This window comes from Anomaloglossus baeobatrachus, chromosome 6 (assembly GCF_048569485.1).
Source record: "Anomaloglossus baeobatrachus isolate aAnoBae1 chromosome 6, aAnoBae1.hap1, whole genome shotgun sequence".
Classification (NCBI taxonomy): domain Eukaryota; kingdom Metazoa; phylum Chordata; class Amphibia; order Anura; family Aromobatidae; genus Anomaloglossus; species Anomaloglossus baeobatrachus.
Window position 1 is genome coordinate 62230832 of NC_134358.1, and position 24994 is coordinate 62255825.

The 24994-nt window shown below is 50.1% G+C and overlaps 1 protein-coding gene across 1 annotated transcript in view; it reads right to left on the reverse strand.

Moving 5' to 3' along the window:
* The window catches only part of EBAG9 (estrogen receptor binding site associated antigen 9), a 55748-nt gene extending 34460 nt beyond the window's left edge, over positions 1-21288 (reverse strand). Inside the window, exons 1-3 of the mRNA XM_075316214.1 lie at positions 21140-21288; positions 16436-16503; positions 11377-11475 (exon numbers count right to left, since the gene is read on the reverse strand). Of these exons, the coding sequence (XP_075172329.1) occupies positions 11377-11459 (83 nt within the window). The 5' untranslated portion in view covers positions 11460-11475; positions 16436-16503; positions 21140-21288. The remainder of the gene's footprint in view (positions 1-11376; positions 11476-16435; positions 16504-21139) is intronic.
* Positions 21289-24994: the final 3706 nt, after the last annotated feature.

Genomic DNA, 24994 nt, shown 5'->3' on the forward strand with positions numbered 1-24994 from the left:
ACAGTTGCTTCCTTCTGCTCAGGCAATGTTCCCCAACTCTGAGGACTTTTTATTCCAGCAGGACAATGCGCCATGCCACACAGTTAGATCAATGTGTGGATGAAGCACCACCACATCAGAACACTGTCATGGCCAGCCCAATCTCCAGACCTTTAAAAGAAAATCCACAATAAACCAGCGCTAGATAGGTTTTTACAATTTTATTAATATAATGCTCACCACAAATGAAAAACTTTTTCTATCCTTGTTTCAAGACAGAGTATTTGATTATTATTAAGTCCAAGGACCACATAAAACAAGAACCACATAAAAATACTAATAAAGGAAAATAATGATTATAAAGGTAAAATTCTTTTGTATAACCAACAAGCTCCGAGGTGATACAATATTCACATTGAGTTAATTTAACCAGTTTAATAAATTGCCCCGGCCGGTGGCATATATTTTGTTGAATTAATATTTTTAGACTGATGTATTGAGTGATATACTAAACCACCCGGTTGACTTGCACACTTAGTTTATACAATATACGTCTGCAGCATTAAAAATGCCCCCAACCTTGGGGAAAAGCTCAAACCAAATTAACCACGACACAATGTAAATCAGCAGAGTTTTCTAGCAGAATTAAATCTGCGGTAAATGGACCAGCTTTCCTCCGCCGATTAAGCTGGAACCTGCTGTGTACAGGGCTAATTTGTTAGACTTCCAGAGCGGACACTTTGAGAGCAGTGGCCGCGATTAGTGCTGGCTCTGAGGGAGGTGTATGGTTACCGGACCTCTCTTTACAAAGCCTGTATAACACTTCGCAATGCCGCAATCAGCCGGTCCCGTGCACTCCCAAATGTACTTCCAATAAGGCTGTGCAAAGTCGCTGAAACCACCAAAATGCTGGCTGCAGACAACAATAAGGTCAGCAGTAGTTACTCAACCTTTCCGGCGGGCAGTCCAGACCATATCCAGTGTAAGCTGACTGAGTCCACGCAGGGGGGAGTTGTTTGGCAGAATAGCACCACGCTAGGTTCCGATCCGTTTCCAACCAAGCAATACAGAACCGCTGGAGATACCAGTGTGTGCTGGTTGGAGACACAGAAGGAGTCAGCGGTAATCTCTCACCCTCTCCGGCAGACAATCCGGACCGTGTCCAATAGATGCTGATGGATTCCACACGAGGGAGAGACTACTTAGCGGGTTATCACCTTGAGGAAGGGGGCCGACATACGCCCCCGAAACGCGCGTCGGATCAGGACTCTGTTTTTGCCTACCTCATCTGTGCGGTGATAACCCGCTAAGTAGTCTCTCCCTCGTGTGGAATCCATCAGCATCTATTGGACACGGTCCGGATTGTCTGCCGGAGAGGGTGAGAGATTACCGCTGACTCCTTCTGTGTCTCCAACCAGCACACACTGGTATCTCCAGCGGTTCTGTATTGCTTGGTTGGAAACGGATCGGAACCTAGCGTGGTGCTATTCTGCCAAACAACTCCCCCCTGCGTGGACTCAGTCAGCTTACACTGGATATGGTCTGGACTGCCCGCCGGAAAGGTTGAGTAATTACTGCTGACCTTGTTGTCTGCAGCCAGAATTTTGGTGGTTTCAGCGACTTTGCACAGCCTTATTGGAAGTACATTTGGGAGTGCACGGGACCGGCTGATTGCGGCATTGCGAAGTGTTATACAGGCTTTGTAAAGAGAGGTCCGGTAACCATACACCTCCCTCAGAGCCAGCACTAATCGCGGCCACTGCTCTCAAAGTGTCCGCTCTGGAAGTCTAACAAATTAGCCCTGTACACAGCAGGTTCCAGCTTAATCGGCGGAGGAAAGCTGGTCCATTTACCGCAGATTTAATTCTGCTAGAAAACTCTGCTGATTTACATTGTGTCGTTGTGGTTAATTTGGTTTGAGCTTTTCCCCAAGGTTGGGGGCATTTTTAATGCTGCAGACGTATATTGTATAAACTAAGTGTGCAAGTCAACCGGGTGGTTTAGTATATCACTCAATACATCAGTCTAAAAATATTAATTCAACAAAATATATGCCACCGGCCGGGGCAATTTATTAAACTGGTTAAATTAACTCAATGTGAATATTGTATCACCTCGGAGCTTGTTGGTTATACAAAAGAATTTTACCTTTATAATCATTATTTTCCTTTATTAGTATTTTTATGTGGTTCTTGTTTTATGTGGTCCTTGGACTTAATAATAATCAAATACTCTGTCTTGAAACAAGGATAGAAAAAGTTTTTCATTTGTGGTGAGCATTATATTAATAAAATTGTAAAAACCTATCTAGCGCTGGTTTATTGTGGATTTTCTTTTAAAAATCCTCTATTTAGTTATTAATGGTCTGGTAGAGTGAAGGGGTTCCTCTGTCATTGGAACCAAGCTGCAAGATTAAAAAGGTTTTTTGGTTAAGCGCTGCCAACTGCCTGAGGGCAACTATTTCAATCTCCAGACCTGAACCCCATTGAAAACCTCTGGAATGATATCAAGAGTAAGATGGATAGTCACAAGCCATCAAACAAAGAACTGCTTACATTTTTGCACCAGGAGTGGCATAAGGTCACACAAAAGCAGTGTGAAAGACTGGTGGAAAGCATGCCAAGACGCATGAAAGCTGGGATTAAAAATCATGGTTATTCCACAAAATATTGATTTCTGATCTCCTCCTGAGGTAAAACATTATTAGTATTGTTGTTTCTAAATGATTATAAACTTGTTTTCTTTGCATTATTTGAGATATGAAAGCACTGCATTTTTTGTTATTTTGACCATTTTTCATTTTCAGAAAATAAATACAAAATGTATTGCTTGGAAATTCGGGGACATGTCAGTTTATAGAATAAAAGAGCAATTTACATTTTACTCAAAAATATACCTACAAAAGATAAAAATCAGAAAAACTGAATTTTCCAGTGGTCTCAATTTTTGCCAGAGCTGTATATAATAGAAGTTCGCAAATTATCTTAAAATAGAAATGGCACAAAAATTATCCAAATAAATAAATTGCCCAAATGGACTGAATTTCCACTTTTGTGCCAAGTGAACTACAGGACTAAATGGATCAGGGTCAGGGGACAAGGTAATAAAGGGAGCTGATATGTTCCCTAGACAATGCCCTTCCATTTGCATTCCCGCTAGCCCGAGGAAAACCTAGGGAGCCGTGTGTTCAAAAATCACTGCTAACGCGGATGAATTTTGGATGTTTTGTCTTCTGCCCATCTTCCAAATTCATCAGGATTAGAGGCAATTTTTGAGCACAGGTCTCTAGTGTTACGGCAAGTAGGGGTGCCAATCTCCGAGGGTATGTAGGGCTACTGACAGGGCATTATCTAGGGAAAGTATCGGGTCACTTTATCTCTGTCCCCGATCTGTCTAGTCCTGTACTTCATATGGCACAAAAGTGAAATTGAAATCGAACTATGAATACACTGGCAATTCACTAGTTAAAACGGAGCAGCTGGTAGAAGCCTGACTGTTCTTTCTTACGGCAGGCCGCGCACAAAGGATAAAAGCGGAAATACCGCACAAACAAATGAATAGATCCAAATTTAGAGTTGGATACAAACATACATAAATGTATATAAATGAAGGTATGAATATGAATACTTTGCTTCAAAGCAGATCAGTGGTGGTGCAGCAGAACCTTAGAACGTGGCGCTTGTATACATAAAAACCCAAGCATGAGGTAGTGGCCTTATATGTGCAAGAACTAGCTAGGGGTCCCGATTATCCTCCATGGTAGTTCACTACAGCAGTCTGTGTCCTGATTTCATTAGTCTGTTTGACTGTAGATATTGCAAGGCAGCAGTGGCGGAGGGGCACAGGGCTCCCCAGCCGGTAGCTTCGCAGCCAACCACAAAGAAGCGCCCTTGGCGGCGTGTGGCGTCACACAAAGACACCACTGGTATACCCTGAGGAAGAACTATAGGTCCATCAAAACTCTTATTTTTTTGGTAGCCAAAAAGGGTGCCATAGCTACCACCATTGTGTGACACCACACGCCGCCAAGTGCCTTCCTTTAAGGCTGCCAGGGAAGCTACCGGCCGGGGCACCCTGTGCAACTCCGCTTCTCAATAACTACAGTCAAATGGACCAATGAAATTGGGACCTAGACTTTTGGAGTGAAGTACCATGGACGATAAGGACCCCCAGTTAACTCCTGCACATGTAAGTCCACCACCTACCTCATGGGCAGATTTTTATATGTACATGCTCCACAGTGATTGTAAATGACAGTGAAGATTTTTACTATCACTGATGGCAGCACAGAAGAGGTGGGCATGGGGAGCAGGGCATATTCAGTTTGGATTTATATATGCTTAACTAGCCGATGCACGACAATTCTCTGGGACTTACAGCAAAATTACAGGAGAAGGTAGAGCAATAAAAGTTACTGATCCTGAAAGTGCAGCCCAAACCCTATCCCAGCATACCATTAGTTTTGTAGTAGAAAATCACCTGACAGATTCCCTTTAAAGTGTTTGTTGTCATCCCAATATAGAAACAATATAGGTCAGATAATCCAGTTTTATATCACCAGAAACTACAGTACAGATCAAAAGTTTGGACACACCTCATCTCTAGAACAACTGTTAAGACTTAAGAGGAGACTTTGTGCAGCAGGCCTTCATGATAAAATAGCTGCTAGAAAACCACTGCTAAGGACAGGCAACAAACAGAAGAGACTTATTTGGGCTAAAGAACACAAGGAATGGACATTAGACCAGTGGAAATCTGTGCTTTGGCCTGATGAGTCCAAATTTGAGATCTTTGGATTCAACCGTGTCTTTGTAGAAAAGGTGAACGGATGGACTCTACATGGCTGGTTCCCATCGTGAAGCATGGAGGAGGAGGTGTGATGGTGTGGGGGGGGCTTTGCTGGTGACACTGTTGGGGATTTATTTAAAATTGGAGGCATACAGAACCAGCATGGCTACCACAGCATTTTGCAGCGGTATGCTATTCCATCTGGTTTGCGTTTAGTTGGACCATCATTTATTTTTCAACAGGACAATGGCCCCAAACACACCTCCAGACTGTGTAAGGGCTATTTGACTAAGAAGGAGAGTGATGGGGTGCAAAGCCAGGTGACCTGGCCTCCACAGTCACCAGACCTGAACCCAATCGAGATGGTTTGGGGTGAGCTGGACCGCAGAGTGAAGGCAAAAGGGCCAGCAAGTGCTAAGCATCTCTGGGAACTCCTTCAAGACTGTTGGAAGACCATTTCCGGTGACTACCTCTTGAAGCTCATCAATAAAATGCCAAGAGTGTGCAAAGCAGTAATCAAAGCAAAAGGTGGCTTCTGTGAAGAACCTAGAATATAAGACATATTTTCAGTTGTTTCACACTCTTTTGTTAAGTATTTCATTCCACGTGTTAATTCATAGTTTTGATGCCTTCAATGTGAATCTACAATTTTTAGAGTCATGAAAATAAAGAAAACTCTTTGAATGAGAAGGGGTGTCCAAACTTTTGGTCTGTACTGTATATCACCTCTTCACTTCCACATCTGGAGGCACGCACGACCAGCAGGTATCTGTAGACCTGACATCACCAGATGTGGAAGTGAGCAGCATAACCACCTAATAATTTTCCCTGTTGTAGCTTTTCATATAAACTGGACAATTACTGTTCGGTTTCCCTACAGATCTGATCACTGAGGAAAAAAAAAAAACAACAAGACACCTCATACTGGGGTTATTCTAGAAGGAGACTCCTCTATAACAAGCATATGCTCTATTAGTACATGTGGACAGGGATGTCCTATTGCAACTTTCCCTTTAAAAACCTGTCACCATTTTTTTACCCATTAAACTAACTAGTGTCCCCTTCTGCAGCTCCTGGGCTGCTTTCTATGAAGGTGCACCTTGGCCCTGACTCCCCTTCCAGACCCCAAATATAACTTTATAAAATCTGACGGCCACGTATGCTAATTACCTGATCTAGTCAGATGGGCGTCCTCTTTTTCACGAGTCACTGCGTCATCCTTGTATCCGACCATAATCCCGCGCCTGTGCATTTAGCCCACCGGCGTGCACGAGGGCAGCTAGGTTTTCTGCTCTGCCTGCGATATGGCAGAGCGAACTGCGCCTGCATGAGCGGACATGACTCTGTACAAACATGAGATTTGTACGAGAGCAACGTGACGGGCGGAGGCGAGCGGCCAATCTGTGCGGGGGGGCGGGGCCATGGCGAGCCCAGCGGCCAATCAGCTTTGTGTCACCGTAAGGACACAATTTTGGAGACAGACAGACAGACAGAGGCAATTATATATATATATATATATATATATATATATATATATATATATATATATATATATATATATATATATATATATATATATATATATATATATATATATATATATAGAATAGAAGGTGGCCCGATTCTACGCATCGGGTATTCTAGAATTTACGTATTGTGTAGTTCATGTATGATTTTTGAGATATATATATATATATATATAGAGATGTTGTTGTGTGTAGTTACCAAGTGTTTGTGTAGGGCGCTGTACATGTTCTGGGTGTTGTCTGGGTGTGGCGGGGGGTGAGAGCGGTGTTGTATGTGTGTTGCGTTGTTTGTGGAGCGCTGTGTCTGTCGCGTTGTGTGTGTGTTGCGCGGTTTGTGTGGGTGTGGTGTGTTTTGGGGGGGAGGTATGTTTTGTGCAATGTGTGTGTTGTGCGGTATGTGCGTATATTTATGTATGCCGCGGTGTTTGTGTGTTGTCTGTGTGTGTGGGTGTCTGTGTATGGCGGTGTTTGTGGTTCCCAGTGTGTGTGTGTGTGTGTGTGTGTGTGTGTGTTGGGGGGAGGTGTGCACCTCCCATCGTGCTACATCCCCCATGCTGCGCACCCCCCATCGTGCTACATCCCCCATGCTGTGCACCCCATCGTGCTCCATCCCCCATGCTGCACACTCCCCATCGTGCTACATCCCCCATGCTGCGCACCCCCCATCGTGCTCCATCCCCCATGCTGCGCACCCCCCATCGTGCTCCATCCCCCATGCTGTGCACCCCATCGTGCTCCATCCCCCATGCTGCGCACCCCCCATGCTGCGCATCCCCCATGCTGCGCACCCCATCGTGCTCCATCCCCCATGCTATAATAGTTCTCCTATTATACTCAAAGAGGAGTATAATAGGAGGACTATATTAGGAGGAGTAGTCCTGGGGGGAGAGGAGTATAATGCCGGCTCCCTGCACATGTGTACCGGGATCCGATGTACGCTGGTAACTATGATACACATCGGGTAACTAAGGGACCTTAGTTACCCGATGTGTATAATGGTTACCAGCGTTCACCGGCTCCGTCACGATCCCAGCATCGCAAGGTTATGTCTGGCGATGCGTGCGGAGGGACGAGGCGAGCGGGCAATCCATGCGGAGGGCGGGGCCAGGCCGAGGCTAGCGACCAATCCGTGGGGGGGGCGGAGGCGAGCGGCCAATCTGTGCGGGGGAGCGGGGCCATGGCGAGCCCAGCGGCCAATCAGCTTTGTGTCACCGTAAGGACACAATTTTGGAGCAAGACAGACAGACAGAGACTAAGGCAATTATATATATAGATTCTAACATGCTGTATATAAAAGAGCCCAGGCCGGGGGTATAACAAACACTTTATAATACTTACCTAACGGTCGCTCTGCAGTGGAATAGGGCCTAATGGGATTCTCCGTTGTCCGGTGTCGGAGCTGCCTCTTTCGGCCATCTTTGTTCTTCTCTAGTTGTGATGCATGACGGGTACGACGTCATCCACACTCGCTGCCATTCAGGCCCTGAGCAGGGCAGATCAAAGTATTGTAGTGCGCCTGCGCAGGACCGGCGAGTGTGTATGACGTAGCCATGCCATGCACCCAGGCTTCAGAAAGAGGACGAAGATGGCCGAAAGGGGAGGCGCCTGCATCAGACAACGGAGACGCCTATTAGGGCCTATTCCACCGCAGAGCGACTGTTAGGTGAGTATTATAAAGTGTTTTTTATGTTATACCCCCGGCCTGGGCTCTTATATACAGCATGTTAGAATGCTGTATATAAGAGCCTGGTGGTGGTGGCCGCAGCTTATAATCCTGAAGACGTGTTCCTTCCAGTAATACAGGGTGGATGTCAGTTCTGTGTATGCAGGGAGCTGCTGGCTTCACTAGCTCTCCGGTATCAGCACAGCTTCACTCCTGTACCAATTTTCTCTTAAAAGCCAGGAAGAGGGAGGAAGGAGGAAAAAAAAAAAAAAACCCTTAAAATGTATTCATTCCGTGTCCCAAAAATTGGAATAAGACTCTGTTCACATTTCTCCTATGCTTGACGCTGAGAACTCATCTTAGAGTTTCCACCGAAACCTCAGAAAAACAAGATTCTGACTAAAACATGCCCTGTAATGAGGCCGATGGAGTCACTTTGGACTCCTTCCTTACCTTTAGGCGTGGGATGGACCACATTTTAATACACCTCTAAAAAGACGACCAGAACAGAGGCCAGACAGTCCAAAGTGGCTCCATCTGCCTCATAATGAATGGATCCATTGTGGGTTCCATCTAAATCAAATTGTGGGGTTAATTTTCCCCTCTTGCCCTACGTGAAGATGAAAAATATGAGGCTAAAAAACATTTTAGTGGTAAAAATGAAAATTTTTCTTTCCTATCTTGACAGCCCAATCTTGTGATATTCTGTGGGGTCAGCATGCTTATCGCACCTCTAGATAAATTCATGGAGGTCTATACATTGTTAAATGGGGTCACATTTGGAGAGGGTGTGGTCTTGATGAGAAGACATGGCGCCTGTCATTCATCCCTTCCCTTCTGATCTTTCCAATTTGCCCTAACAGTATATTCCGACCACGTATCTGCATGGTCAGGAGATATCCAAAGACATACAGATAGGGACTCTAGATTGGCAACACTGTCCCCATTGGGGCTCACAATGTATGTAAAGCGCTGTGGAATTAATAGCGCTAGATAAATGAATAAAATTATTATTATTATTATTGTTATATTGTACAAAAATAATTGTTTCCTTCATGCTCTGGCTGCCTTGACAAGCGGTAAAATCATCAATATGACGGACCAGTGGGAGCCGGTGAACTTACACAGCAGCAATGGTTCTTTTTTTGAATCCTGCTGTGAGTAAAAGAGCTGCATTTATATAGTTAAACAGCAGCGATCAGAGCTAGCACCAGTCACTGGTCTCATAAGAAGATGCCGGGTGTGTATCACAGCCAGCGCCTGCCAGGTATGATGCGGGCTCAGCTCCTCAGTCCTCTCCATACACCAGCCCCCGACATGTCGACAAGGGATTCCTAGAAAACTACCACAAGAAATGTCTTCATCAAGTACTGCGAAACGCGCATGTGAGTGCACTTAGTAAAAACAAATATGGCGTGTCACCCAGCTTTCTTTGGCTCCTGAATGGCATTCTCCACCTATACCCCATTTTTCACATAAGGGTAACATGGACAAGTCTTGGAAATGTCCTCTAGAACCAGTGAACATACAAATTATGCTCATCTTTCAGCTATTCACCGAGGCTGAACACCCACAGGGCTACACCGATATCACCGGCCGCGGTGTGAGCAGGATTACGTCAGGAAAAGGTTTAAGCTTTTGCTTAATGCACCACTCCAGCAGTTTTTTTTTTTTTATTTCACTGCTGGAGTGGTGCTTTAAATCTAATCCCCCTTCCCCCATGTTGCCGGTCTTCAATTGTTTTCAGCATTGCTCCATTCAGTCTTCAGCGACTTTTGACCTGCTCGCAGCTCCAGTGTTTCATGGAGGCGCTGGAGGTCAGAACTCAATACAGGTCTATGAGAGCCTCATTCGGGCTCTCATAGACTTGTATGGAGCACTTGTGACAGTTTCTGACTTACGATTACTCAGAAGTTATGGGCACAAGATGGCACCGCAGGACCGGAGTTGAAAAAGTATGAAGTCGGCGGAGGGCGAGTAGAACACCGGGGACAATGACTAAAGGCCGCTTTACACACAACGATATCGCTAGCGATGCGACACGCCCAGATCGTTGCTACAATTTGCAGAGATTGCTCATAGGTCATTTTGTAGCGGTCACACGTACCCATCTCACAAACGACGCTACATCGTTCAGCGATATATTGTTTGACCGAGGCGGTCGTGTGGACACAGTCACACAGCATTCCTCCCAACGATTCCGGCAACGACAGAGGCATATAAATGGCCATAGCTTACACCCGGGCGTGTGATTGCCTCGCCCTCTCCACGCCCCAACTTCCATACTGTCAGAATCTCCTCCGGTCTTCTGTTACGTGATTGGTTGTCTGTGAAATAAAAGGTTGCATTTGTAGCTGCCCCGTGTGACGCAACCACGGGTGCCGCACGCGTGATCTGTTTTGTGTGTGTGGCATCCTTTACGCCTGTCTCCAAGGTAGGTTTTTGGTTGTTGTTTTTTTTTTAAAGTTTTTTTTTTTTTTTAATCTTATTGTATTTTTGTAAGTTTTGTCATTAATTTCAGGGCTGTCATATGCACCATTTGTCATGCTATACTATGCCATTTTCCTGTTTGTTTTTTAAGTTTATGTTTACTGCATGCTTTTGTCCCTTTGATTTTTTTTTTTTTATAAATTTAAAAAAAAACCCAAAAAACATGCGGCCAACATGTGCTTACAGGTGTATGAACATGTGAACAATGCAGGATAGGGCTCAGTGGTTTTTAACTCCGGAAGTATGCACAAAAACAAGGTCTGAAATTAATTTTAAAACAAATATGAACCTACAAAAAAAGATGCAATCAACTGGGACAACAGGTAGTAGCAGAAAATGAAATAACGCACACGTCACAGCAGAGCTCTGTAATGAAACGCACGCAGGACCGCGGGCAGCCGCAAAGGACGCAATGAGACTTTGTGTCCACCTTATCAACCATGGCTGCCAAATCAGAACGCAGTAGGTACCACCAATGAGAGCGGAGGAGGCGTGGAGCATTGCTAGTAACGACACGCCTGTGTCGCTGATGACGGATGCACTAATGATGTTGTTCGTCGTTGCCAGGGTGTCAAACGTATCAATATGTCTGCTGCGTTCCAAACGACGAACAATATTTTGAAACTGAACGACGTGTCAACGATCAACGATTTTCGCTATTTTTAAGATCGTTCGGAGTCGCTTGTAGGTGTCACACGCAAAGACGTCGCTAACGACGACGGAAGTGCATCACGAAAACAGTGACCCCGACGACATATCGTCAGATAAATCGTAGCGTCTAACGGGGCCTTTAGATTTAAGGCACCGTCCAGTGGTGGAAAGAAAAAAAAAAATTAAAATATTAATAAAAAAAAAAAGTTTAGTTTTTTGGAAATTTAGGCTTTATACCTTAAGTGTTTTATACAGTAACAGATTGTGGGCAGAGGTTACCTGCATATTAATCTCTTGAAGAAGGCGAGGATGGAAGCGAAGCAAGTGCAAATCTTAAATAGGCGAAACTGTGTGACGGCCATCCCGAGCGCTGATCACCTGCAAGGCAAAAACACACAGGGTCACATCACATTCTAGGCAGCCGCTGTACAGTGCTCATCTGTTCTGTTAGGATTAGGGTCCACTATATCAAGTGCGAGTGATTTAAAATTAATGAACACTTTAATATTTGGCTGTTAGGCATCACAAGCCGGGGAAGGCTACTGGATAGGAAATACAATGTTACATGATGGCCATCCAGATGAGGGCCAGAACTGAAGCCGCTACAGAGATCGGGGCCACAGAGGGCGCTGCACTCCATGACAGGTACACGGACAGGGCTGTCGGCAGGAAAACCCCTTTTAGGGCTCATTCAGATGAGTGTCTAATGCAGACACATACCGCCTGAGTGATGATTGTACAGCACACCGGGCAATGTAATTCACTAGGGCAGATGACAGACTTAAGCGGGCTTTACACGCTAAGACATCGCTAGTGATATCGAGCGTGTAAGCACCCGCCCCCGTCGTGTGTGCGATATCGTGTGATCGCTGCCGCAGCAAACATTATCGCTATGGCAGCATCACACACACTTGCCTTGTCGTCGTCGCTGTGACCGCCGAACAATCCCTCCTTCAAGGGGGAGGGACGTTTGGCATCACAGCGACGTCACCAAGCGGCCGGCCAATCAAAGCGAAGGGGCGGAGATGAGCGGGACGTAACATCCCGCACACCTCCTTCCTTCCGCATTGCGGCCGGCGGCAGGTAAGGAGACGTTCCTCGCTCCTGCGGTGTCACACAAAGCGATGTATGCTGCCGCAGGAACGAGGAACAACATTGATAATCAACCATTAACGATTTTTGGTTTTGGGACGACCTCTCCATGGTGAACGATTTTCACCATTTTTGAGGTCGCTTAAGGTTGCTGGTAAGTGTCACACGCTAACTAACAACGTGACCCCGACGATAAAACATTAACGATATCGTAGCGTGTAAAGCCCCCTTAAGTCCGTGGTGGTGGGGGAATAGCAGCAGGAACAATTCACATGTATTATTACCGCGTTTTGGTGCGTTTAGGGCTGCGTTTTGCTGCATGTTTGATCTCTGCATTTTTCCAATGCATTGCACGGGGGGAAAACGCAGGAAAGAATTCACATGTCCATTTTTTTTTTTTAAAGCTGAAAAACACAGCTTAAAAAAAATAAAAATAAAAGTTGTGTGCGGACAGCAAAAATGAAAACTCAGACTTTGCTGGGGAAGCAAAGTCATGCAATTTTGAGCCCAAAAACGCACCCGAAACACGCACTGCGCACATGGCCTCACAGGCTACAGGAAGGTGCAGCTTCACCACATGCAGGTCTTGCTGCTCATCTTGGAAAACCTGCGTCACCAGTGAAAGAATGGACCCCAAAGTACGAGACGTTCACTGGCGTTGCCGCCTACGTCACAACGAGCGCCGCAATATCTCGCCGGTCATCTACTGGGAAAAATGTTCTGTAATGAGCAGTCGGGTATGTGCACACCTCGTCATTCACATTGAGATGAACCTGCTGACATTTTCAAGCAGAAGATGCAAGAAACTAGTGTTATTTTCTTACCTGAACCATCTTCTGTTTTTTGGGTGGTTTCCTGAGCGTTTGTCTAACCGTTTTGGCATTTTTTTGTTATTCAGTCCATTGTATAATGAGGAAGCTGATAACATTTTTTTAAATAAGCAACACTATGTCAAAATACTACAAAAGATGTTCAGGCGTTTCACGAGCTTTCCCATTGACTTGTATTGTCAAGTACAGAACATCTTCAGAGCAGAAAGTCCCAGAAGAACGGACAAGTCCTCTCTCAACTACTTGGGAGTTTCCAGAAAGATAATTAAGTAAAAAGCCATAAAAAAAAAAAAAAAAAAAAAAAAAAAAAAAAAAAGCCTGAACATGTGCAGGGGGAGCCGTGTTTACATGGGACTGCGAATGCTCAGTCTTTGGAGCGTTTTCTGGTAGGTTTTACAAGTTGATTCTGGCCAAGAAAAGACGTATTGACAATCTTAGATCTCCAAGCTAACAGCACAGCCTAAAGGCCGCTTTACACACGATATCGTTAGTGATGCGACGCGCCCAGATTGTTGCTATGATTTGCCGAAATCGCTCATAGGTCGTTTTGTAGCGGTCACACCTACCCATCTCACAAACGACGCTACATCGTTCAGCGATATATTGTTTGACAAAGGCAGACGTGTGGACACCGTCACACAGGATTCCTCCCAACAATTCCGGCAATGACAGAGGCGTATAATTGTCCATAGCATACACCCTGGCGTGTGATTGCCTCGCCCTCTCCACGCCCCAACTTCCATACTGTCAGAATCTCCTCCGGTCTTCTGTTACGCGATTGGTTGTCTGTGAAATAAAAGGTTGCATTTGCAGCTGCCCCATGTGACGCAACCACCGGTGCCGCACGCGTGATCTGTTTTGTGTATGTGGCATCCTTTACGCCTGTCGTCTCCAAGGTTTGGGTTTTTTTTATTTTTTTAACTTTTTTTAAAAATAAAATAAAAAAAATGTGGCCAACATGTGCTTACGGGTGTATGAACATGTGAACAATGCAGGATAGGGATCAGTGTTTTTTTAACTCCGGAAGTATGCACAAAAACAAGGTCTATAATTCATTTTAAAAAAAATATCAAACTAACCAAAAGATGCAATCAAGCAGGACAAAAGATAGTAGCCGAAAATGAAATAACGCACACGTCACAGCAGAGCTCTGTAATGAAACGCACACAGGACCGCGGGCAGCCACAAAGGACGTCAATGAGACTTTGTGTCCGCCTTATCAACCATGCCTGCCAAATCAAAAAGCAGTAGGTACCACCAATCAGAGCGGAGGAGGCGTGGAGCATTGCTCGTAACGACACGCCCGCGTCGCTGATGACGGATGCACTAACGATGTTGTTCGTCGTTGGCAGGGTGTCAAACATAGCAATATGTCTGCTGCGTTCCAAACGACAAACAATATTTTGAAACTGAACGACGTGTCAACGATCAACGCTATTTTTAAGATCGTTCGGAGTCCCTCGTAGGTGTCACACGCAACGACATCGCTGATGACGACAGAAGTGTGTCACGAAAACCGTGACCTCGACGACATATCGTCAGATAAATCGTAGCGTGTAACGGGGCCTTTAGACCTCTTTCACATGGACGTGCAAAAAAAACTCCACACGTTTTGAAAGGTCCGTGGTGTGTGCGTTCAGCATGTGCAGTCAGTGTGCTCTCCCCGTGTGACGTCCAGATAGCACACTGACAGCATGAACTTATATATTTACCTGTCCCCAGCGCTGCTGCTGCTTCCAGATCCGCGGTGCAGTGAATATTCATGAACATAATGAGTAGGCGTTGGAAGCAAATTACAGCAGCACTGAAGACAGCAGTGCTGGAGACAGGTGAGTGAGGAAAATCATTTTATTTCATAGGCACGTTTTGTCCGGTACGTGTCACACTGATGTCGCGCAGCTCACATTAGCGTATAGTCCACGTGACACCTGTGCTGCAGGAGGAAAAACAGACTTGTCTTCGTGTGGAACACACCGACACGCGTGTTGCGCCACATGTATGCTCCACACAGTCCATGTGAAAACACCGACGTATGTGCAGACCTATTGATTTTAATGGGACTACATGTGTCAGTGTCTCCAGTACGTGTGAAAATGGACGTCAGAACAAGTACCGGAAACACGGATGTGTGAAGGAGGCCTTAGGCTATTTGCACACGCTGTGATTTTTGCTGTGTTTTTGGCTGCAGTTTTGTTGTCAGAACTTTCTGACATTTGACTTCCCAGCAAAGTCTATGAGAAGCCATATTTGCTGCGCACATTACAGTTTGTCAGCGTTTTATTTGTCAAAAGTTTGTGACAAAAAAAAAAAATAAATGCAGCATGTTCATTCTTCCTGCGTTTTTTTTCAACATTTGTCACAAAAACGCATGTTATGAAAAACACACCTACAATTACAAGCGTTTTTTGTGGGATTTCCAGGCTCTCTCTGACAAGGTGCAGTTTTGGCTGCAGTTTGTGAACACAAAAAGATGCAATGTGTGCACGTCACACGCACTTACCTGCTGTGCGACCTCGCTGTGGGCGGCGAACATCCTCTTCCTGAAGGGAAAGGGACGTTCGGCGTCACAGCGACGTCACACAGCCGCCGGCCAATAAAAGCGGAGTGGCGGAGATGAGCGGGACGTAAACATCCCACCCACCTGCTTCTGCATAGCCGGCTGGTGCCGCGGGACGGAGGTAAGCTGCTGTTCATCGTTCCCGGGGTGTCACACGGAGCGGCGTGTGCTACCCCGGGAACAAAGAGCAACCGGCGCCATTTTAATTAAACGAGATTATGAAACCGAGCGACGAGTACACGACTCACGATTTGTGAGTGATACTGTGTCGCTCGGAGGTGTCACACAGCCCAATGTCGCAAGCGATGCCGGATGTGCGTCACAAAAACCGTGACCCCGACGATCTATCGCACGATAGATCATCTCGTGTAAAGCAACCTTTAGGCTGGTTTCATGTCCAGATTTCAAGGTCTGTGATTGGGCCAATATCCAGATTGACCACAGCATCCTGACCTGAACTCCAGTGCAATTACTCCCAAAATTACCATCTATTTAAGGACAGATTCAGTCTGTGAACAGAGTCCCCTTTCATTGTCATCCCCAAGGACCCTCATTTATGGGGCATTTGTCCGTCCCCCGCACACATTGGCATCACAAACCTTTTGTAGCAAAGTGAACAAAACCCATTTTCTGTTCCTTGGACACCAGATCTCATAGATCAGGGTAATATAATATCTGCTCATCAAAGGGTGCGCCCTGTGCAGCATTGCGGTAACCCCCCACTCACACACACAAGCCTTGTCTCCAGTGGGTGCCCCCCCGGCCTGGACACTAACAATACCTGTCCTGTTCCTTTATCCTATGGTCAAGACATACTCTACTAACTGCAGCCTCTCGGGAAATGACGTGTGGAACCCACCTGTGAGCGCCGGCTCCTTTATGCCTCATTCAAAGGTCTGAGCAGAAGATTACCCTCCTCTGTGGTCACTGGGGACAGAAGATAAACATCCGTTATAGGAAGAAATACACAGGGGCTGGGAGGAAAGACATCACAAGCACAATCACTGTCCGAGGCGGACACTGCAATGTGGAACATTCCTTTAATTCCCTATGGCGTGTGATCTGCATGGAGGGCGCACAGCACCCCATCCTAACATTACGATGCTCCTGAAAACAGAACATGAAAAATACTGAAAGATGGCGCTTAAACATACATTTCACAAAAAAAAAAAAAAAAAAAGAAATGGGAAAAAAAAAAAAGGTCAAATTTTGCAGCAGAGATCTAAGAGCGGGAACTTTGGTTTGCTGCAGAGGGGCGAGGGGTCTCCAAACGCACACGTAGAGAATCCGATAACTATTATCTCCCATTTATGTGCGGCTAAATGTTAATATGAGATCTTAAAATCTTTAATTAGCTGGAGCCAAAGTATTCTGCCCCGAAAACCTGTGCTGCTTGGCAAATATGGTAAAGCATTACTGCTATAGGGATACTATGAACAATGAAAAATACATTTAGCTATCTGGAAGAAATGAAATGCATGAAGAATGGTATTGCAAAACTGCTATGCATATTTGAAAGCAATAGAAATGTTTAGGAAATGTATTGATCAATGCAAATGAGCCTGACACCAACGACAAGGTTAGGTTCCTGAACAATTAGAGATTACCTTGTCGTGGGTTTTCAGGCTCATTTGCATTGATCAATACATTTGCTAAACATTTCTATTGCTTTCAAATATGCATAGCAGTTTTGCAATACCATTCTTCATGTATTTCATTTCTTCCAGATAGCTAAATGTATTTTTCATTGTTCATAGTATCCCTATAGCAGTAATGCTTTACCGCTTCTCATGTTTTTATAGTGGTTAGTGTGCAGCTTATTTTCTGTGAGCACACCGGCATTAAGCACACCTAGTGGATTTGTTTTTTTCTCAGTCCAGTTTTTAAAGTAGGGAAAAAATTTGCCCCCTGTCCAGATCTCCTGCACGGCCCCTGCCCCACTCTGCAGTCACCCAGCTTTCCAGCGTCCTGCACGGCCCCTGCCACACTCTGCAGTCACCCAGCTTTCCAGCGTCCTGCACAGCCCCTGCCCCACTCTGCAGTCACCCAGCTTTCCAGCGTCCTGCACGGCCCCTGCCCCACTCTGCAGTCACCCAGCTTTCCAGCGTCCTGCACGGCCCCTGCCCCACTCTGCAGTCACTCAGCTCTCCAGCGTCCTGCACGTCCTCTGCCCCGCAGTCCCCCAGCTCTCCAGCCCCCTGCACGTCCTCTGCCCCGCAGTCCCCCAGCTCTCCAGCCCCCTGCACGTCCTCTGCCCCGCAGTGCCCCAGCTCTCCAGCCCCCTGCACGTCCTCTGCCCCGCAGTCACCCAGCTCTCCCGCCCCCTGCACGTCCTCTGCCCCGCAGTCCCCCAGCTCTCCAGCCCCCTGCACGTCCTCTGCCCCGCAGTCCCCCAGCTCTCCAGCCCCCTGCAGGTCCTCTGCCCCGCAGTCCCCCAGCTCTCCAGCTCCCTGGACGTCCTCTGCCCCGCAGTCCCCCAGCTCTCCAGCTCCCTGGACGTCCTCTGCCCCGCAGTCACCCAGCTCTCCAGCGCCCTGCATGTCCTCTGCCCCGCAGTCCCCCAGCTCTCCAGCGCCCTGCATGTCCTCTGCCCCGCAGTCCCCCAGCTCTCCAGCCCCCTGCACGTCCTCTGCCCCGCAGTCCCCCAGCTCTCCAGCGTCCTGCACGTCCTCTGCCCCGCAGTCCCCCAGCTCTCCAGCGTCCTGCACGTCCTCTGCCCCGCAGTCCCCCAGCTCTCCAGCCCCCTGCACGTCCTCTGCCCCGCAGTCACCCAGCTCTCCAGCGTCCTGCACGTCCTCTGCCCCGCAGTCCCCCAGCTCTCCAGCCCCCTGCACGTCCTCTGCCCCGCAGTCCCCCAGCTCTCCAGCCCCCTGCACGTCCTCTGCCCCGCAGTCCCCCAGCTCTCCAGCCCCCTGCATGTCCTCTGCCCCGCAGTCCCCCAGCTCTCCAGCCCCCTGCACGTCCTCTGCCCCGCAGTCACCCAGCTCTCCAGCCCTCTGCACGTTCCTCTGCCCCGCAGTCACCCAGCTCTCCAGCCCCCTGCACGTCCTCTGCCCCGCAGTCCCCCAGCTCTCCAGCCCCCTGCACGTCCTCTGCCCCGCAGTCCCCCAGCTCTCCAGCCCCCTGCACGTCCTCTGCCCCGCAGTCCCCCAGCTCTCCAGCGTCCTGCACGTCCTCTGCCCCGCAGTCCCCCAGCTCTCCAGCCCCCTGCACGTCCTCTGCCCCGCAGTCACCCAGCTCCCTGGACGTCCTCTGCCCCGCAGTCACCCAGCTCCCTGGACGTCTTCTGCCCCGCAGTCACCCAGCTCTCCAGCCCCCTGCACGTCCTCTACCCCGCAGTCACCCAGCTCTCCAGCCCACTGCCCGTCCTCTGCCCCGCAGTCACCCAGCTCTCCAGCCCCCTGCACGTCCTCTGCCCCGCAGTCCCCCAGCTCTCCAGCCCCCTGCACGTCCTCTGCCCCGCAGTCCCCCAGCTCTCCAGCGTCCTGCACGTCCTCTGCCCCGCAGTCCCCCAGCTCTCCAGCCCCCTGCACGTCCTCTGCCCCGCAGTCACCCAGCTCCCTGGACGTCTTCTGCCCCGCAGTCACCCAGCTCTCCAGCCCCCTGCACGTCCTCTACCCCGCAGTCACCCAGCTCTCCAGCCCCCTGCCCGTCCTCTGCCCCGCAGTCACCCAGCTCTCCAGACCCCTGCACGTCCTCTGCCCCGCAGTCACCCAGCTCTCCAGCCCCCTGCACATCCTCTGCCCCGCAGTCACCCAGCTCTCCAGCACCCTGCACGTCCTCTGCCCCGCAGTCACCCAGCTCTCCAGCCCCCTGCACGTCCTCTGCCCCGCAGTCACCCAGCTCTCCAGCCCCCTGCACGTCCCCTGCCCCGCAGTCACCCAGCTCTCCAGCCCCCTGCACGTCCCCTGCCCCGCAGTCACCCAGCTCTACAGCCCCCTGCACGTCCCCTGCCCCGCAGTCACCCAGCTCTCCAGCCCCCTGCACGTCCCCTGCCCTGCAGTCACCCAGCTCCCTGCACGTCCTCTGCCCTGCAGTCACCCAGCTCTCCAGCCCCCTGCACGTCCTCTGCCCTGCAGTCACCCAGCTCTCCAGCCCCCTGCACGTCCTCTGCCCCGCAGTCACCCAGCTCTCCAGCCCCCTGCACGTCCTCTGCCCCGCAGTCCCCCAGCTCTCCAGCCCCCTGCACGTCCTCTGCCCCGCAGTGCCCCAGCTCTCCAGCCCCCTGCACGTCCTCTGCCCCGCAGAGCCCCAGCTCTCCAGCCCCCTGCACGTCCTCTGCCCCGCAGTCACCCAGCTCTACAGCCCCCTGCACGTCCCCTGCCCCGCAGTCACCCAGCTCTACAGCCCCCTGCACGTCCCCTGCCCCGCAGTCACCCAGCTCTACAGCCCCCTGCACGTCCCCTGCCCCGCAGTCACCCAGCTCTACAGCCCCCTGCACGTCCCCTGCCCTGCAGTCACCCAGCTCCCTGCACGTCCTCTGCCCCGCAGTCCCCCAGCTCTCCAGCCCCCTGCACGTCCTCTGCCCCGCAGTCCCCCAGCTCTCCAGCCCCCTGCACGTCCCCTGCCCCGCAGTCCCCCAGCTCTCCAGCCCCCTGCACGTCCCCTGCCCCGCAGTCACCCAGCTCCCTGGACGTCCTCTGCCTCGCAGTCACCCAGCTGCCCGGACGTCCTCTGCCCCGCAGTCACCCAGCTCCCTGGACGTCCTCTGCCCCGCAGTCACCCAGCTCTCCAGCTCCCTGCACGTCCTCTGCCCCGCAGTCACCCAGCTCTCCAGCTCCCTGCACGTCCTCTGCCCCGCAGTCACCCAGCTCTCCAGCCCCCTGCACGTCCTCTGCCCCGCAGTCACCCAGCTCTCCAGCCCCCTGCACGTCCTCTGCCCCGCAGTCACCCAGCTCTCCAGCCCCCTGCACGTCCTCTGCCCCGCAGTCCCCCAGCTCTCCAGCCCCCTGCACGTCCTCTGCCCCGCAGTCCCCCAGCTCTCCAGCCCCCTGCACGTCCTCTGCCCCGCAGTCCCCCAGCTCTCCAGCCCCCTGCACGTCCCCTGCCCCGCAGTCACCCAGCTCCCTGGACGTCCTCTGCCTCGCAGTCACCCAGCTGCCCGGACGTCCTCTGCCCCGCAGTCACCCAGCTCCCTGGACGTCCTCTGCCCCGCAGTCACCCAGCTCTCCAGCTCCCTGCACGTCCTCTGCCCCGCAGTCACCCAGCTCTCCAGCTCCCTGCACGTCCTCTGCCCCGCAGTCACCCAGCTCTCCAGCCCCCTGCACGTCCTCTGCCCCGCAGTCACCCAGCTCTCCAGCCCCCTGCACGTCCTCTGCCCCGCAGTCACCCAGCTCTCCAGCCCCCTGCACGTCCTCTGCCCCGCAGTCCCCCAGCTCTCCAGCCCCCTGCACGTCCTCTGCCCCGCAGTCACCCAGCTCTCCAGCCCCCTGCACGTCCTCTGCCCCGCAGTCACCCAGCTCTCCAGCCCCCTGCACGTCCCCTGCCCCGCAGTCACCCAGCTCTCCAGCCCCCTGCACGTCCCCCGGAGCACATTATTATAGCCCTCCTCAGCACATTGCACCTGCAGCTCCCGCTCAGCGTGCGCCCGGCGCCGGGTGTGGAGCGTCCATCAGGCGGCAGCATGCGAGGCGAGGTCCCGGCAACACAAGGAAGAGACAGCCGGGTTCTCCTCTCCCACCGCGCTGTCCGGGATGACGTTTCCGTAGTGGACGTTCCAAACGTCAGTACGCTGCTGCTGCGTGCAGACGTTGAAGCGGAAGCAAAGCATCATGGGAATTGTAGTCACTGTATTAGGTCAGAAACTACATTTCCCATCATTTCCTTGCTCATAAACCCTATTTCTACCTGTGTACAGGATGGTTTTCAGCGATGGAAGGTCCAGTGCGGCCTGTGGTGTGCGGTGTGCAGTCCTGCTGTACAGATCTACACAGTATGGAGAACAGTATTGGGGCAGGTTGTAACCAAAGCAGTCAGGTTTTTCATTATATTTATAACAATAAAAATATTTAATCATTTATATAGCGCTGCTAATTCCACAGCACTTTACATACATTAGCTACACTGTCCCCATTGGGGCTCACCAATTAGGTTCCCTATCAGTATGTCTTTGGAGTGTGGGAGGAAATCAGAGAACCCAGAGGAAACCCACACAAACACGGGGAGAACATACAAACTCCCTGTAGATGATGTTCATGGTGGGATTTGAACCCAGGACCCCAGCGCTGCAAGACCACAGTGCTAACCACTGAGCCACCACAAGACTGCAGCACTAACCACTGAGCCACCGTGCTGCCCCATTGAACCCCTGATGTATAAAATTCGTCCCCATTGCCCCCCGGTGTATAACATCCGGTCCCATTACCCTCAGTGTATAACATCCGGTCACATTGCCCCCCGGTGTATAACATCCGGTCCCATTGCCCCCTTCCCCAGTGTATAACATCCAGCCCCATTGCTCCCCCCCCAGTGTATAACATCCGGCCCCATTGCCCCCTTCCCCAGTGTATAACATCCAGCCCCATTACTCCCCCCCAGTGTATAACATCTGGCCCCATTTTACCCCCCCCCCCAGTGCATAACATTCGGCCCCATTGCTCCCCCCCAGTGTATAACATCTGGCCCCATTTCACCCCCCCCCCGGTGTAAAACATCCGGCCCCATTGCCCATAATTATATAACATCCGGTTCTATTACTTTGAGTGTATAACATCCAGCCCTATTGTCCCTTAGTGTATAACATCCGGCCCCATTGTCCCCCGGTGTATAACATCCAGCCCCATTGTCCCCCGGTGTATAACATCCGGCCCCATTGTCCCCCGGTGTATAACATCCGGCCCCATTGTCCCCCGGTGTATAACATCCGGCCCCATTGTCCCCCGGTGTATAACATCCGGTCCCATTACCCTCAGTGCATAACATCCGGCCACATTGCCCCCCGGTGTATAACATCCAGCCCTATTGTCCCTTAGTGTATAACATCCGGCCCCATTGTCCCCCGGTGTATAACATCCAGCCCCATTGTCCCCTGGTGTATAACATCCGGCCCCATTGTCCCCCGGTGTATAACATCCAGCCCCATTGTCCCCCGGTGTATAACATCCGGCCCCATTGTCCCCCGGTGTATAACATCCGGCCCCATTGTCCCCCGGTGTATAACATCCAGCCCCATTGTCCCCCGGTGTATAACATCCAGTCCCATTACCCTCAGTGTATAACATCCGGCCACATTGCCCCCCGGTGTATAACATCCAGCCCTATTGTCCCTTAGTGTATAACATCCGGCCCCATTGTCCCCCGGTGTATAACATCCAGCCCCATTGTCCCCTGGTGTATAACATCCGGCCCCATTGTCCCCCGGTGTATAACATCCGGCCCCATTGTCCCCCGGTGTATAACATCCGGCCCCATTGTCCCCCGGTGTATAACATCCGGCCCCATTGTCCCCCGGTGTATAACATCCGGCCCCATTGTCCCCCGGTGTATAACATCCGGTCCCATTACCCTCAGTGCATAACATCCGGCCACATTGCCCCCCGGTGTATAACATCCGGCCACATTGCCCCCCCGGTGTATAGCATCTGACCACATTGCCCCCCGGTGTATAACATCCGGCCCCATTGCCCCCCGGTGTATAACATCCGTCCCCATTGCCCCCCGGTGTATAACATTCATCCCCATTGTCCCCAGTGTATAACATCCAGCTCCATTGCCCACATGCCCACATGTGAATAACATCATGCCTCATTCCCTCCTGGTGTATAATATCCGGCCCCATTACCCTCAGTGTATACCATACTGCCCTATTGCCCCCCGGTGTATAACATCCGGCCTCTCCCCCCCCTCGCGGTGTATAATATCTGACCCCATTGTCCCCCAGTGTATAACATCCAACTCAATTGCCGCGGCGGTGTATAACATCTGACCCCTTTACCCCCGGTGTATAACATCCGGCCCCATTGTCCCCCGGTGTATAACATCCGGTCCCATTACCCTCAGTGCATAACATCCGGCCACATTGCCCCCCGGTGTATAACATCCGGCCACATTGCCCCCCCCCGGTGTATAACATCTGACCCCTTTACCCCCGGTGTATAACATCCAGCCCCATTGTCCCTCAGTGTATAGCATCCGGCCCCATTGCTCCCCAGTGTATAGCATCCAGCCCCATTGCTCCACAGTGTATAACCCCATTGTCGCCTGGTGCATAACGTCCGGCCCCATTGTCCCCTGGTGCATAACGTCCGGCCCCATTGTCCCCTGGTGCATAACGTCCGGCCCCATTGTCCCCTGGTGCATAACGTCCGGCCCCATTGTCCCCTGGTGCATAACGTCCGGCCCCATTGCACTCTGATGATTTGCCATCACCCGGACAGGCAGGCACATTAATGCAGGTATGTGATTTGCATACATGTGGTGACGTGCGGACCAGATGGGCGTGACCTCACTTAATGCACGTATATGAGCCAGGCTGGACACAGTCTAGTTGAAATGTGGCTAAAAGAGTGTAAATCATATCGAGGTCACGTGACTGTCTGCTGCCGGCAGCGGAGAATCCTCATAGCGCGGGATCCCAACACCTGGACACCTTTTCATGTTGAACCAACATCTCCATTCTAATTCAAACGAATGTCTGATCGCACAAGTGCTCTTTTGGATGAGAACTGCAGAGTCCTCTAGTACGATGGAGGATCTACAACCACGGTCTCCATGTTAGCTTGGCTACTTTATGATAAAGGGGTTGAAGAGCTGAATAATACAAGGTTTTTCATTTTTATTTCATGGCTTTTAAAATCATCATGGAAAATGTATGTGCTAATTTCCAGTTCAATCAATGGGGCATTAGCTGAGATTCTTCTCTGGGGGGTGATTACTTTTTATCCTGTATGACATTGTCCAATCATAAGCAGGCACTTGTCATCAGGGGGAATAAAAAGCTAACACCACCAAAGAAGGTCATACTCAGCTTTTTTCAACGTGATCTGGTGAGACTGATGTGTCTAAACCTGATCACACCGAGATGTCTCTGGACCAGGAGGAGGAGATGAAGATGACCATGTGAGTAGCGTCGTCCCATACTAAGCTCTGGATCTGTCCCAGCTATTGGGATATTATTCCCATTTTATATAATGACTACTCTCTCGGTAGTTGTAATGTCAGTACCATCGAGCGTGAGGAGATCTCTGTGTCATCAGATGAGACACATCAGTCTCACCACATCGCGCTGAAAACGTTTGTGCTTTTTCCACCACAGTATGCTGCCTCCTCTTCAACATCAGGACAAAAGCTGTGCCCTCACCGGGCGCTTCATAGAATGTGTTTCCATTAACAATCAGCTGCAGACTGTCATGGCTCCACTCCAGGGCTTGAACCGACGATCTCTGATTGTTGGTCGGGTTACCTTTTGGTTGGACCACAT